This window comes from Terrapene carolina, unplaced genomic scaffold, assembly GCF_002925995.2.
Source record: "Terrapene carolina triunguis isolate 2854851 unplaced genomic scaffold, T_m_triunguis-2.0 Scaffold88, whole genome shotgun sequence".
Lineage (NCBI taxonomy): Eukaryota > Metazoa > Chordata > Testudines > Emydidae > Terrapene > Terrapene triunguis.
Window position 1 is genome coordinate 46,470,604 of NW_020664439.1, and position 14,426 is coordinate 46,485,029.

Genomic DNA, 14,426 nt, shown 5'->3' on the forward strand with positions numbered 1-14,426 from the left:
TTCTGGCCCCACCCCAGAGCCCGCATCCCCAGCTGGAGCCCTCACCCCCTCCCGCATCCCAACCTCCTGCCCCAGTTGGGTGAAAGTGAGCAGGGGAGTGATGGTGGGGGAGAGTGAGTGACAGAGGGAGGAGGGATGGAGTGAGCGGGGGGCAGGGCCTAAGGGAAGGGGCGGGGGGGGGTAACCGAGTTCGGTTTTGTGCGATTAGAAACTTGGCAACCCTAGCTATGACCTGTGGCTGCCACTGACCTGAACCAGCCTTTCTCCAACCAGAACTGTTTGTTTAACCCCAGGAGCCGAGCGCTTCGGAGAAAAGGGCTTTAACCGCCCCCCCCACCCCCGTGCACGGCTGTCACACCTGGCGCCCAACGTCCTCCTGCTGGGGACCAGGGAGGCCAAAGTTTTCCAGGCCCGCTCGGCAGGCGCTGGGATCCTCACAGGTGTCAAGTCTCCTAACTTCAAACGAAATCAATGGGAGTTGGAGGATGTGGGCCAGCATCCTCCCTCTCCAAGCCCTGCTCTCTCCTTGTGGGATTGTGGGGCACAGAGGTGATACGTAGCTGTGATGGGGGGGGCACATGACTGCCCCCCACCCATCACCTCTCGAACGTTCGGGGGGAGCGGCGACGCCAGGCGGCCGGGGGCAGCCCGCGTGCATGGGGAGGCTCGGGGAGGGCGTGCCGTCTCCACCCCCGACGGCTGGCGCACCGTAGACGCTGTTGCTAAATGGAAGGCAGGGCGAGCCCCGCAGCAGTGCGAGGGGAGCGGGTTCCCCGGGCAGAGCCCCTGCCGTAGCAGTGGGAGGGAGAGCAGCCTCTGGCCTGGGAATAGGGCCAGCCAGCGTAGCCGGGGTGGCACGGGCTGGCCAGTGGGGGTTGGACCAGCTAGGGTGGGTCAGGCCGGTTGGCACAACTGGGGCAGGCCGGAGGGGTTGGGGTCGGCCAGCACGGCTGGGGCCAGCCAGCCAGGGCTCCTCCAGTCACAAGGGGGTGGGAGAGGCTCCAGCCATGGTGGTGGGAGGATGAGGGGAGCTATGGGGCAGGGCCTCAGGTGGAAGGGGCAGGGCCAGCAGGCTAGCCTCCCCGAAGGGGGGCGTTCACCCCCCCCCAGCAGGGAAGGAGAAGCAGTCCCATGTAGCGGGGTGGGGCAGAGTCTGCGTGGCCCCTCTGCATTAGCCGCTTTGGGACATTCAGCTGTTGCGATAGGGAAGGTTGAAATCCAGCTGGGCACGTGACACCCCCCCGGCCCCCCGCCCCGGCATTGCCTCAGTGTCTCAAACTCCCCCACGTCTTTTGATTCCCAGTCACCGACCCCACTCCACAGGGACCAGTTCGCTTCCGGGGGAACCAGCCTGACAGGTCCAGTGAATCAAGGTGAAGTTTTGTGTGTTGTTCTCCAGCGGCTGAGTGGTGTGGGTAGGATCCACTGCCCGCCCCTTCCTGGGTGCATCTCCTGCCAGCACTGCTCCGTGGGGAGCCTGGTTCACACACAATATTCATACATCCTCTCTGGCAGCTCCAAGCCCATCCCCACGTGCCTACAGGCCGGGCCCCTACTCGGAGCTCGGCTCTGGTGCAAATCAGAGCAAAGCCAAGCCTGGGGGCTCGTTGGTTCCTACACCCCACACTGCAAAATGGCCCTGGGGCGGCGGCAAAACCTTGCTGCGGAGAGACCATGACGCGTCCCTGGGAGAAGGTTTCACCGGGACTTTGCTCAGCACCTGGGAGGGGGGAAGCCAGTGGCCAGCTGGGAGCCCAGGCTGGTAGTTGTGATTCCATCGGTAGGACTGGATGTTAGAGATGGAAATGACCCACTCGCTGCGCTGGTCCGTCTCCTAGGGCCGGGCTGTTCCCTGGCCCGTTTGCTGGCAGTTCGTCCAGTCTAGCGTTAAATGTCCCAAGCAACAGGGCCGCTCCGGGGGAACTAGTCCGGACACTTGCCCATGTTTTCTTAATTCCACCCCACGGCAGTGAGTGCCCCCCCACCTCAGGCCTCCAATTAATCCCCTGCGCCCTGAGCTGCTGCTCAACCTGTTTCCGCACGTTCTGCTCCTTTCGTTTTCCCTTCTCAGTTGCTCCCCCTTGACTCCCTCCCCTCCCCCCGGCTCTTCGCTGAACTCTCTCCACTTTGCCCAGCCCCACGGACCAGGCCCACATGGGCTCACCGCTGCAAACCCAGCGCTGAACTGCCCTGGTGCCCAGCCGGGTCACACGGCAAACTCCTGTCTGCTTTGCCCTCCACTGTCACCCCCAGGGCTCTCTGAATGACTGAGCAGGGGGGCCAGAGTTCACCCCACAAAACACACGCACCGCCATGCACCCACGCACACTCCGCATTAACTCCACTTTCTCCGCGCTGGAACGCCGTCCCCGCCCTGCTGCGGATGCAAAGTCCCCCAGTCCCGGCTGGGTAGCACTGGCGGGCCCCAGGTCAATAACCTGGCAGCCGATAGCCGGGGCAGCTCCTCTCTGCAGAGCGGGGATGAGCCACTTTCTCTTCCACTGAACCTCCTGACACATACGGAGAAGGCGGGGGAGGGAGGTTATTTGATGCGTGCAAACCAGTTGACTGAGATTCGTGGTAACCCTTGAATTTGATCTGCTAGTTGGAGCGTCCGTGTCCCCAGACAAGCCGCAGCCGGTTACCTACGGGGGACGCGTCGTGCCTGCCGATCCGTCCGTCCCCCCACCCCGAGGGGGAGTTACAACTGTACGAGGCCCGGTGCGCTTGGCAGCAGGAGCCCTGCCCGCGAGCGCTGACCTTTGGGACTCTGCCCCTGCCTGCCAGACGCTGCTGAAGCCTCTCGCCAGCGAGCAGCAGGGCTTGCGGAGCGTGAGCAGGAGCCAGCCGGATCGCCGGGGAAAGGGGCAGCATGGAGTCCTCGGCAGAGCTCGTCCCAGACCCCAGGTAGGGGACGGCGAGGCTGTGGGCAGAGCAGCTCCTCGCTGGCTCAGCTGCCTGGTTCTGCACTGGCGGGGGGTGTGTGACGACTGTGAGAAGGATGAGGGTGAATTCCCCCCCCCCCCTCCCCAACGCCCTCAGGAAATGTCCAGACACTTGGTGTCATTGTTTATAAGCCAGGGGCAGGTCCCCTCTGTCATGGATGGCTGAGTACCCGGCGAGGCAGGACGTGTCACCCCGCTCCTCCACGGGGGCTCCCCCAGGAGAGCTCCTTCCAGCACAGCTCTGGGGCGCTTAGCGCTGGTCACCTCCTACCGCGAGTCACAGGCCCCCCCGAAATGCCTAGCCAGGCCCCACGAGTGAGAGGTGATTAGTCATTGGGGCGCCTGCTCCAAGGGAACTGGGCTGAGGCCTGCCACGCTCATTTCACAGGGGTCCCTGCGCAGCCGCTAGCCCCTGGTCGGTTGCTGTTGCCCCGGCTGGGGGGGCATTACGAATCAGGGCTGCCCATCGGGCGCTTTCCACCCAGGGAGGCTAGCAGCGCTCCCAGTGGCCATGGGACTTTGCAGGGGCCCAAGCGGCATGATTAGCCCTCACGTGGCTGGGCTGGGCGAGTTTGGCCGATGACCCGTTGCAGATGGGCAGTGCCCAGTGCAAGCTGCTGGCTGAGAAGAACTGGGGCCGCTTCGCACCCTCGGATCCCTCCCCACGGGCGGGGTTGGACCCCAGCCCCAACGCGGGGCTAACCGGGGGCCTGGTTTTCCTGCAGGATCCCACCTGAGCTGATCGAGCTGCTGATTAAGAATTTCAGCGTCCCCCTGGCCTGCGTCTCCCAGCCGCCCACCTCGCTGCAGCTGCTGAACCGTACGTGGGGGGTGCTGCCCCATGGGGGCGGGCAGGGCGCGGGGGGGGAGGGGGAGCATTAATTAGACTGATCCGGGACTGAATATTGGCTGTGTCACAGAGCAACGCCGCCCTCCAGCCTGCCAGCTCCTGGGTCCCAGCCCCAGTGCTGGGCAGGGGGAAAGGGCTCCTGGCTGTGGGGCTGAGGGAGAGAGTGGGGAGGTGAGGCAGTGGGGAGGGGCAGGGACCCAGCCCAGAGGACAGGGGAGAAAAGGCAGAGGGAAGGCTGGGCAACCCTCACTCACCCTCCCTGGGGCGTGTTCCCATCTCATGCTAGAGGGCCCACGCCTGGATTTCCAGGGGGCTTTTGCACTGCATGGGAGAGACGGCCGTGAGGTCTTGCTCATCCCCTCCTTCCCCTGCAGAGCTGAACCCCGTCGAGCTCTCCATCCAGGCCCTCATGACCTTCCTGACACTGGTGTCGGTCGCCATCTTCCTCGAGGAAGCCATCTACCTGTCAAAGAAGATCCGCTGCCAGGTGAAGATGAAAACTCTCATCTGGAGCAGCTCGGCCCCCACGGTGAGCCCCAGCCTTCGCTGTGCGGGAGGGGACCCTGGCGGGTGTTCGCAGCCATGCTGCGGGTTCCTGCTGTGCCGATGGACAGAGTGGGCCGGGAGTGAGCGCTGGAGCTTTAGCACCGCTGCGGGGGGTGGGGACCGTGCTGGGTTGGTTAATTACATCCACAGAGAGTAGATCCAGAGTTTGGGGCACTGCAGGTATCCTAGGGGGGTCTGGGATCATGACAGGGCTCTGAGCTCCCCCAAGCTGCGGGGGTGATGAGATGCTGAGACCACTCCAGAGCCAGGGACCAATTCAAAATCCAGCTCCACAGAGCTTGGATTGTAAACGGTCCGGCCTGTGGAGCGCCAGCATTCTGCTGTGGGCGCATCTCTGCCATCCGCTCACCCGCCTACCCCAGGGCCTGTGGGGGAACCGGTCTGGAGCATGCCCGGCTACCTCCCGTTCACACTAGGCCTGCCCCCCTTCTTCTCCAGATGGTTTCTGTGTTCTGCTGCTTTGGGCTCTGGATCCCACGCTCCATGATGGTAGTGGAGATGGCTATTGGCATGTGAGTATTGCTAACACCCTGCCCTGCTGTAGCCCTGGGGAGTTCAGATTGATCCGGCTGCTTCTCACCTAGCCAGAGGCAGATTAAGGTTTATTAGGGCCCTGGGCACAAAGAACGTTTGCCCCCCCCATGAAAAACACGGCTGTATCAGACTGTATTAATATGACGACTCCATGCAGTGTTTACACATGGCCTTACTAATGAAGCAATTCCCATCCCGGTTCCTTATGCCTATATAAACTGCTCAATTTTTCCACATAGAAAATGAATCTAGCTCGATATTATCCATACCATCCCACTGCTAACCTGGACAACCCCCATGTTACAAGAATCAGTTGTTCACAGACCAACAAGCGGTTCTTTCATCTCCCCCAATTTTCTTAAAGGCGACCATTTTGCATTTTCCCCACCTATTGATCGTGTTATTGTTCAGTTTTTCTGCTGTCTGAAAGACAACAGGCACCATTCCAGAAAGTAACTTAATTAAAAGAAATAATCCAAACCGGAGGTAAAATTACTCTGTTATTCAGAACTGTAAGATACAGCCAATGGTGAGAACTGGTTTAAAGCAAAGTTTGCAATTGATCACTTCAGCTATGAAGAAATGCTGAAAGAATCTGATAGGTGCCATGTGACTCATGGCTTTCTGCCAAAGGCAGTTCAGGTCAAACCATGAGCAAGGTGACATTTTACCAATTAGCTGAAATAGTTAGTCCTAAAACGTAATCAGAAACTAGCGTATACGTATACATTAAATCACACTTTGAAGAATAGGCCAGGTTCTGATTAGCCAGAGCACACAACAGCATGTTCGGTCATTACTAAGCCAATGAGAATATAGTTTGTCCAATAATCCCAGAGAAAGGGAATATTCATCGCTCCCTTCTCCCAATGCCTCATCATCGGGGTAAGGGAGGGAAATAAGTCACTAGAACCGAAGGGCCTCACAAGATACATTTCTCCCATTTCTATGACTATCTGGGTTTGTCCAGCCCCGCTTGGCTTTGGCATTCCCATAGCAACAATGACCATTCGCCTAGGACAGCAGTTGATTCCACTGGCCATCTTTGTGAAGTGAATTTGGGTGGGCCACCCTTCATTTGGGAAGTTCATAGTTGAGTGAGTTGGGGCTGGAATCTGGGGCCCAGTGTAAACAGAGCCACATCAGTTCATGCTGGGGGAGGGGGAAAACACAAAGAGCTTAAACGTACCGCCGGGGGTAAACAGCACTATGTCTTTCATCCACTGCCAACGTGGGAGAACTGTACTACAGGAGGCCTCATATCAGCTGAGCAGGGGGTGAAGAATGCCCTATCACAGTGGACATGGCAAGAACCCACACTGAGATCCCAAGGCTGCGAACCACATGCATGGGGAGGTGGGATCGACAAAGGTCTCAGGTGGGGGCAAACAAGGCTACATCATGACATATTAGGGTAGGGGCAGCCAAAGGTCTCGAAACCATGGCTGGAGGCATGAAAAACCCAGCCAAAGCCTCCATCTCACCATGTATTTTGCAATCAGCAAAAGAGACAGGAAAAAACTGGAAGGGGAGGAGAGAGAACAGGTCACGCCTGGGGCAGAGAAGTGATTGAATATTGAGGAGAGCCAAGGAAGAGGCCACGGGGTGTGGGCGCGCCAGCAGAGCAGAGGATGCAGCAGCTAAATCCTGCTGCCCAAGCCTCAGGAGATTTTTTCTGGGAGTCGCCCAATTGGCCAGGGCCCCTGGGCACCCGTGTGTTACTCTGCCCCTGCGCGTCGCAGGAGGGTGGCATGGGCAAAGGACTCCGTGCCCCGGTGTTTGCAGCTCCCCGGGCTGAATTCTCTCTCTGCCTGGGCTGCCCGCAGGTACTTCAGTTTGTGCTTCTACCTGCTCATGCTGATCATGGTGGAAGGCTTCGGCGGGAAGGAGGCCCTGCTCAAAGCACTGAGGGACACGCCCCTGGTGATCAGCACGGGCCCCTGCTGCTGCTGCTGCCCCTGCTGCCCGCGCATCACCATGACCAAGTAAGGCTGCCGGTGGGGGCCATGGGGCACTACACAGGGACAGCAGTGGCTGGGAGGAATGCTGGTTCCTTAGCCCCTCCCGTGAGGAGAAGCCAGATACTGGGCCGTGCAGCTTCCCCCAAGATGTGCATTGACTCCTATAACTCCCTCGGACGGTGCCCGGCCAGATGCACGGGAGCGGCTGAGCTCTGCTTGCGCAGCACCCCGTGGAGGGAAGGAGCAACAGTTGGCTTCAATCCACCTATGTGCTCCTGGGAACGTTGGTTTGACCCTGTTGCAATCCAGAGCAGCCCCAAGGCTGCTCTGCAGGGCACACAGGGAATTAGCCACAGCCGCGCATAGCCAGACTGCAGGGGCTGCCCGGCTATGCCCCCTTCTGCCCTGCTCAAGCTGACACAAACGAAGGTGGCAGCTCTCTGTCAGCCTGGGAACCCCCTTACAGCAGGGGTATCACCAGGGCCGGAGCCAGCCAACGTACAGTCAAGGCCAGCAGGGACCACTCTGCCCATCTAGTCTGACCCCCTGTATAACACAGGCCAGAGACCTGCCCCCCAAATGTCAGTGATGGGGAATATGTACCAGGGTCTCCAGCGCTGGCACTTTCAAAATCTAGGTTGGGTGTTCTTCTAAAAGACCCGCTGGAGGAATTCTTTGGGGAAGCTCTCTGGCCCGCGCTATACAGGAGATCAGACAGTGGTTCTCAACCCGTGCGCGGCCCAGTCGGCGCACAGCTGCGGCTCGTGCGACATCCTCAGGGCCATACAGGCAGTAGATCTAGTGAGCAGTTACAGCCCTCGTAACCCATCGAGAGCTGCATCCGCGGCCCGCAGTGGTAGATAGGTTGAGAAGCACTGGCCTAGATGCTCACAATAGGCTCTTGTGGCCTTGGCATGTACGACTGTAGACATGGTTCCAAAATGGTTACTCTCTCTCACCCTTAACAATGGGCACCTTGTTCCCAGGCTGAATTTTTCTAGCTTTGCCTGGCAGGCATGGGGTGGTGGTGGATTTCTCTCCACCAGCCTGAGCAGCCCATTAGCCAATATTTGTTCCCCATGTAGATCCGTAGAGAGTGAGGGTGGGGGGTGGCCAAACGTACTGGCCCTCTGCGCCACATACCACAATCTTCAGAAGTTCGAGAGCTTGGGGCTCGCCTGGCAGAGCGCCAGCCCCACGGGAAGTGCCTGGCGGGGCTTGGGGCTTCAGCCCCACTTCTGCTGCAGGCCCAAGTCCCGGCAGGTATGCTCCACAGGGCTCAAGCCCTGAGACCCCCCTCCCTGCTGGGCAGAAACCCCTCCCCCCACCACACTGCAAGGCTCTTCTCTCCCCCCCCCCCAGTCGGGTAGGTGGAGAATGGGGGGGGCTGCCCCTCCTGCTTGGGAGGAGCCCCCCCCCAAACATCTGCATCATCCTCCCTCATACTCTTCTTTGCCGTGAGACCTACAACAAGCTTGACCAATGAGGCTGCTGGTGCGCTGAGCCAGTCGTGGCTAATTGTTTCCTTCTACTCCCCCGTCTGTCTGGATCCAGCCGTCGTCTCGTCTTACGCGGAACCGGTCAGCGCTCGGGGGCTGGGGCTGGCTTTTTGTTTGGTGTTTGTCCAGCACCTCGCACCACGGGGGCAGGGTCTATGTCTAGGGCTCCCAGGGGCTCCCACAAGCCAAGCGAAAGACGCAGGACGCCAGGTCTCTGCTCCTAAGAGTTTGCTGTCCAGTGTGCGTGGCCAGCGGCAGGGAAGGGCTGTACTAGAAATCCCCATGAATTGCACGAGGCAGTTTTGGGCTCTGGCTCACAGGGCATTCCAGTCTCTTGTTATAGCCCGTTCTGCAGGCCTAGCAGTGGCCTGAGGGCAAAGCAAGGTGGCAAGTGGTGGAAGGCTGGCTAAAAAGCAGACCGGCGCGGTCACTGACGTCTCGCTCTGTTGCCATCGTAGGAGAAAACTTAAACTCTTTCTTCTGGGCACTTTCCAATTCGCCTTCTTCAAGACAGCCTGTGTCTTTGTTGGGCTGGCCCTGGCTGCAGATGGAAACTACGATCCGGCTGATGTAAGTCATAACCCTTCACCCATTGAAGGCAGAGGGGTTAGGTACCGATTTAGCCCCACCTCTGACTCTAGGCCATCGTCCCAGCAGTAGCAGGGGGACTGCTTCTCTGGCTGTGCGGTGGGAGGGGAAGGAGAGAGGGGATGCCTGTCTTGCTCGGATTCTCCAGCTCTCCCCGGTGCCCATAGGTATCCGGGCAGCACCTCCGTGCCCCACCCTGGACACTGCTCCGCTCTCCTACTCTGGCCTGGGAATCACAGCACAGCTTCCTTTTCTCCCGTCCCCCCCAGGTCTCCGCTGCGAGCGTGGCACTCTGGATCAACACCTGCCTCGGCTTCTCCACCATCTTCGCTCTGTGGGCCCTTGGGATCATGTTTCGCCAGGCCAGGCTGCATTTGGCAGAGCAAAACATGGGGGCCAAGTTCGTTTGTTTCCAGGTAACACTGCTCAGGGTGATTAGCGCTCGTTAGCATTTTCCTGGCCATTGGCCTTTGCACCTGTAAACTGGGTTCTTCAAAACTCCACTCGGCCCACATGCGCAGCATACCACGTTCTGGCTGGCTGATATCCCACCCCCCAGAGCTGGCTGCCTTTCTATTCCCCCGTCTTGAAACTACCTCGTCCTCGAGGGGCTTCAGGTGCGGAATGAGCAACAGGACCAGCTCAATGCCTAAAACCAACCCTGGTTTCCCACAAGTACCCCTGCCCTATGCGGTGAGTGAGCAGCAGCAGTACGTAGGAGGGTGGATCAAGACAGATCAGGATTCCAGCACCCGCTAGGATACCTGGCATTGAAATGGCAGATACGGAAGGGGAAATTATTTTAAAATGGAGAAATTGATAGAAAGATTCCTTTGAGTAAGCAGGGATTGGAAAGTTTAGTTTAAAAAAAAAAGGGGGGGGCAAGAATTGTGGACCAAGGAGAAAAGTGGAAGACCCTATGAAGTCAGCCCCAAAAGAGAGAATACTGCGCTACTCCCAAGTTACGGGAGGATGAGTGATGGGCTCGGATGTAGACTTAGCTGGTCACCGTAGTTGGAATATAGTTACTGACGAGACCCAAAGCTGGGCTGTGTAACCCCTGTACGGTTCCAGACACAGTTCATCACCTGATCTGGGGATGCAGGGAGTATTCCCAGGAAAGAATGTCGCTGCTTTAAGTATCAGGAAAGTGGGCAAAGATGAAAAAACCTCTACCCGTCCTGTAAGCTATAGAGCAGGGTAACAGTGCAGTGGCACGAACGGCTGAGGAATATGGTAGGTGGTGACAGACTCAGCGGATGAGTCTCCATTATAAAGCAGCAGCAAGGCTGCTCAGTGGACGTGTATTCAAAGCCGGGCTGGAGCTCCCTGCAGGGGCCTAGGGAGGCCAACTGTAGGGGAAGAAAGTGACTAGCCACTACAATGAGAAAGTATCAGAGGGGTAGCCGTGTTAGTCTGGATCTGTAAAAAGCAAGAGAGTCCTATGGCACCTTTAAGACTAACAGATGTATTGGAGCATAAGCTTTCGTGGGTGAATACGTCTGACGAAGTGGATATCCACCATGAAAGCTTACGCTCCAATACATCTGTTAGTCTTAAAGGTGCCACAGGACTCTCTGTTGCTTTTTATAGAATGAGAAAGTTATCGATAAGGAAGGGGGTAGGCCTTGGATACACCAACACGGCACCTGTTAGGGGTCCCTCAGTTGGCAATCAGCTCTCTCATCCCCACTTCTTCCGGCTGCAGGTGCTCCTCATCCTGACTGCGCTACAGCCCTCCATCCTGAGCATCCTGGCAAGCAGCGGCCAGATCGCCTGCGCCCCGCCATTGTCCTCCAAGACGAGGTCACAGTGTGAGTAGCAAGAGGCTCTGGCCTGGGTTAATTTAAGGACGAAAACTGGCCAAGGATCGAAGTCAGCCTCTCTCTCCCTGGCACAGAGGGGCAGGAATATTTTCACAAATAATTTTTTTTTCTTTTGAAAGAAAAGGAGAAGCTCCTTTTATTGCACTCCCTGAAGGAAAGTATAACCGCCTTCTCTGCATCTCCACCAGGGGCTCCAGCAAATTCAGGGGCCCGGTCCCTCCCGCGGCCCCACCTGCCACCCCTACGCGCCTCCCCTGGAGCCTTCCCTGGCTCTGCCTGCTGTCCCCGCGAGCCTCCCGCGAGCCTCCCTGCCTGCCCCCTGCAGCTCTGCACCGTGCTCCATCGCTGGCCGCTGCCGGCTAAGGGAGCGGCGCCAGCGGCCGGCTGACTGCTGCACCTGTGGGGGGAGGAGGCACAGCGGCATGGCAGCTCCCCCGCCCCCCAGCAGGCAACTCCAAGGGGGCTTATCCTGTCTGGACCTCCTGAGCAGCAGCCTGGGGCTTGGGTGAGTGTCGTGCCAGGGCAGAGGGGGGGCCCCCTCCCCTGGAGCTCGTTGCTGCCGGTGGGGAGAAGGCGTAGGAGAGTCCTCCTGTCTGGCCCCAGCCCTAGGGCAGCCCACCTGCTGCACCCCAAAATTTGAACTCAACCCTGGCCCAGCCCCACCCCAGAGCCCTCATCCCCCTCCACCCCTGCCCTGAGCCCCCTCCCACACTCCAAACCTCTCATCCCCAGTCCCACCCCAGAGCCTGCACCCCCAGTCAGAGCCCTCACCCACCCCTGCACTCCAACCCTCTGCGCCAGCCCTGAGCCCCCTCCTGCACTGTGAACCCCTCATCCCCATTCTTTGCTTAGGAGTTCGCATTTCTTTCCTTTCTTTATAAGTGGTTCTTAGGGGTGCACTGCTGTGGGTGCTAGACTGTCTGACTTGTAGGCGTTGTCTGCACTGGGTTATTCTACACCAACATAGGTGCATTTGTGCAAGCCCCTAGTGTAGACAATCCATGCCCAATTAACCATGACTTGTGCTGGCACCGTTTATCATAGTGTGAAACCCCAGTGTGGACAAGCCCCGAGGAAGGTGACAACTCCACTTTATCTAAAATAATTAGTTTTCTAATAACAAACCCTTAAAACCCACAGAAAAATGTCCCCCTTGTTATTCTTTTAAATTCCATTGAAAACACTGGTTTTACAGCAAGGACAAATTTCCATCAAGTGTTCGCAACCCAAATGTTACAGCACTGAGAACGTGGAAGCACCTTAATCGATTTTCATTGTCCAAGATAAGAGATGCACAGACTGTGAGAGAGCCATAAATAGGTACAGAAATACTTGTTAACAATATCTGACTTTCAGGCTGGCCGTGTCCCCAATAATAGTTTCGCATTTACCTCCCTGTGCACCTTAATGAAGATTTACCCTTTTAGATTCCTTTCAGCTTGGTTACTAGGCTGAAATATTTGCATAATGGTTAAAACAACAAACCCAGTTAAATCAGTGTACAACCCCAGTAGTAATGCTCCCCACAGCCATGCCCGTAATCCAGTTCTGCCTGCTCTCCAGCCTGGGAGAGGAAAGGAATATCTTACCCTTCATCCCCTGCCACACCCCAGAGCCCTCACCGCCCGCACCCCCAATCCTGATCCCCGTCCTGCACAGTGAACCCCTCATCCCGGGCCCCACCCTGCAACCCTCTGCCCGAGCCCCTCCCACACCCCAAAACCCTCATCCCGAGCCCACACCCCCAGCCAGAGCCCTCATCCCCTGCACCCCAACCCTGAGCCACCTCCTGCACCGTGAACCCCTCATCCTGGGCCCCACCCTGCAGCCCTCACTCCCCAACCCTCTCCCACACCCCAAGCCTCTCATCCCCCACCCCACCCAAGCTTACACCCCCCGTCAGAGCCCTCATCCCCCACACCCCAACCCTCTGCCCTATCCTGAGCCTCCTCCCACACTCCAACCCCCTCAGCCCCACACCATTAATTTTGTGTAATAATAATCAACAATGGATACATTCTTAATAAAATTACCCAGAGAAAAAGAACAAAAAGGGCAATTCATCAAGTGATGGCCTGAGTCCGAGACACAGCTTGCAAACTGAAGTTATACAAAAGAAAGATGCGGCAAATCTAAAAGATAAGAAAAGCAGTTTTCATGAATCTTGGCTATCAAGAGTACAATAGCGAATTAGACAGAGCTTTCTGCTTTTGAGGATTATTGATCCAAGAGTGCTGGGTTGTTTCCATATTCAAGAGTATTAATAAATAAAGTTGATATTCTTAGTTAAATAATTTTTTCTTACGATAGCGATATTGTGCAATATCGGAAAACTTAAAAGCGTACTGTTTCCAGTCCATTTTTACATTATTTTAAAAAATATATATCAGCTTACAAGGCAGGTGTGTGTGGGGGTGGGGGGCAGGACTTGGACCCGTTGTGGGCGCCTCCAAAAATTATACAAACCTGCCACCACTGATCTCCGCTGCAGCAAAGACAGCTGGAATTTTCAAGGCCGTGAAGCAGCAGGAGACTAGGAGTATCTACACGTTTGCTCACCCACGAAAAACAGCCTGTGTTGAAGTGGAAACTGTCAATTTAGTCAATCCGGCTGCTGCTGCATTTTTGTTTCCAGGCCAGCTTCTCTTCAGCACTCTTGTAACAGCGAAGTAGACCGCATTGTCTCCGTGACTAGGCCCCTGCCTTGGTGAGGGACAAGGCAGAACTAGGCCTTACTCACTAGCTAGACAGAGGCACCGTTCACTTGCATGGAAGTGAAATTCTGCTGCTTTGAAGAGCAAATTAATCCTTCGCCCAGAGGGAAATATTATCAGCCCCCGTTTGGTAACTGCTGGGAGCTAGTGAATCCTGATTTCCCCTTACCCTCGTAACATACTTCTTTAAACAACTGTACCGTTCTGGCTGGTGAGCGAATGGGGAAGAACGGTAACGAAAGACACGCCAACTAACCCCTCTCTTTCACGGTTTGTTTTCAGACATGAGCGTGCAGTTGCTTATCCTGGAGACCTTCATCATCACGGTGGTGACTAGGATGTACTACAGAAAACAGGACGACAAGGCAGGATACCAACCTTTCAGCCCGCCGGATGGGGACATTGAAAGCAAAGCCTAGACAGGAAGGAGCGGTGACCGGAAAGGAGCTTCTGACGGCACAGACCCATGGCACAAGGAGTTCCTCCCAGGTTGCCAAAACACGTCCCCTCTGCAATTTCACAGGGATAGGATATTTCCCTAGGTAGCTGTTTGAAGCTTCATTTGGCAAGTGACATATAGGAAGGAAACACAATTTGCATCCAGATGGGTCTGAAATCCAAAGGATACGAACCAAAGTTTCTGTAAACCAGGTTCTTAGTGCAGGGGCCTAATCTGTAAAGTGCCTAGCACCCCTCAGGTGCTGTCTAAATACAGAATAAAAATCGATCCAGGCACTTCGACTGGGCTCATTGCTGTTGGAACGAACGCTGCTACTCCATTTCATTTAAACATCTCTTTGAGGGGAAAAAGCGGGGGCTAAAACTCTGCCTACTCTGGGCTCAAAGAGCTGAGGGCTTGGCTACCACTTCCATTGGTTTAGACGAATGGGGATATTCCAACACTGGGGTGCACGAATGAGTCTATGGACTTACGCAGTCAGG

At 56.7% G+C, this 14,426-nt stretch overlaps 1 protein-coding gene across 1 annotated transcript; it reads left to right on the forward strand.

Moving 5' to 3' along the window:
- The first annotated feature begins 2,479 nt into the window (after positions 1-2,479).
- SLC51A (solute carrier family 51 alpha subunit) lies at positions 2,480-14,219 on the forward strand. The gene is made up of 9 exons (XM_024202398.2): positions 2,480-2,907; positions 3,671-3,765; positions 4,170-4,324; positions 4,801-4,874; positions 6,723-6,881; positions 8,815-8,926; positions 9,214-9,360; positions 10,653-10,758; positions 13,767-14,219. Exons 1-9 carry the CDS (start codon positions 2,873-2,875, stop codon positions 13,901-13,903), a joined length of 1,020 nt encoding a protein of 339 aa, XP_024058166.1. The 5' UTR covers positions 2,480-2,872; the 3' UTR covers positions 13,904-14,219.
- Positions 14,220-14,426: the final 207 nt, after the last annotated feature.

What these genes read in the sequence shown, in the direction of transcription:
- SLC51A (XM_024202398.2), top strand. Translation starts at nt 2,873, where the DNA reads ATGGAGTCCTCGGCAGAGCTCGTCCCAGACCCCAG. An exon ending in GTGGAGATGGCTATTGGCAT is followed by an intron (nt 4,875 to 6,722) that starts GTGAGTATTGCT and finishes GGCTGCCCGCAG; the next exon opens with GTACTTCAGTTTGTGCTTCT. An exon ending in CTCCAAGACGAGGTCACAGT is followed by an intron (nt 10,759 to 13,766) that starts GTGAGTAGCAAG and finishes GTTTGTTTTCAG; the next exon opens with ACATGAGCGTGCAGTTGCTT.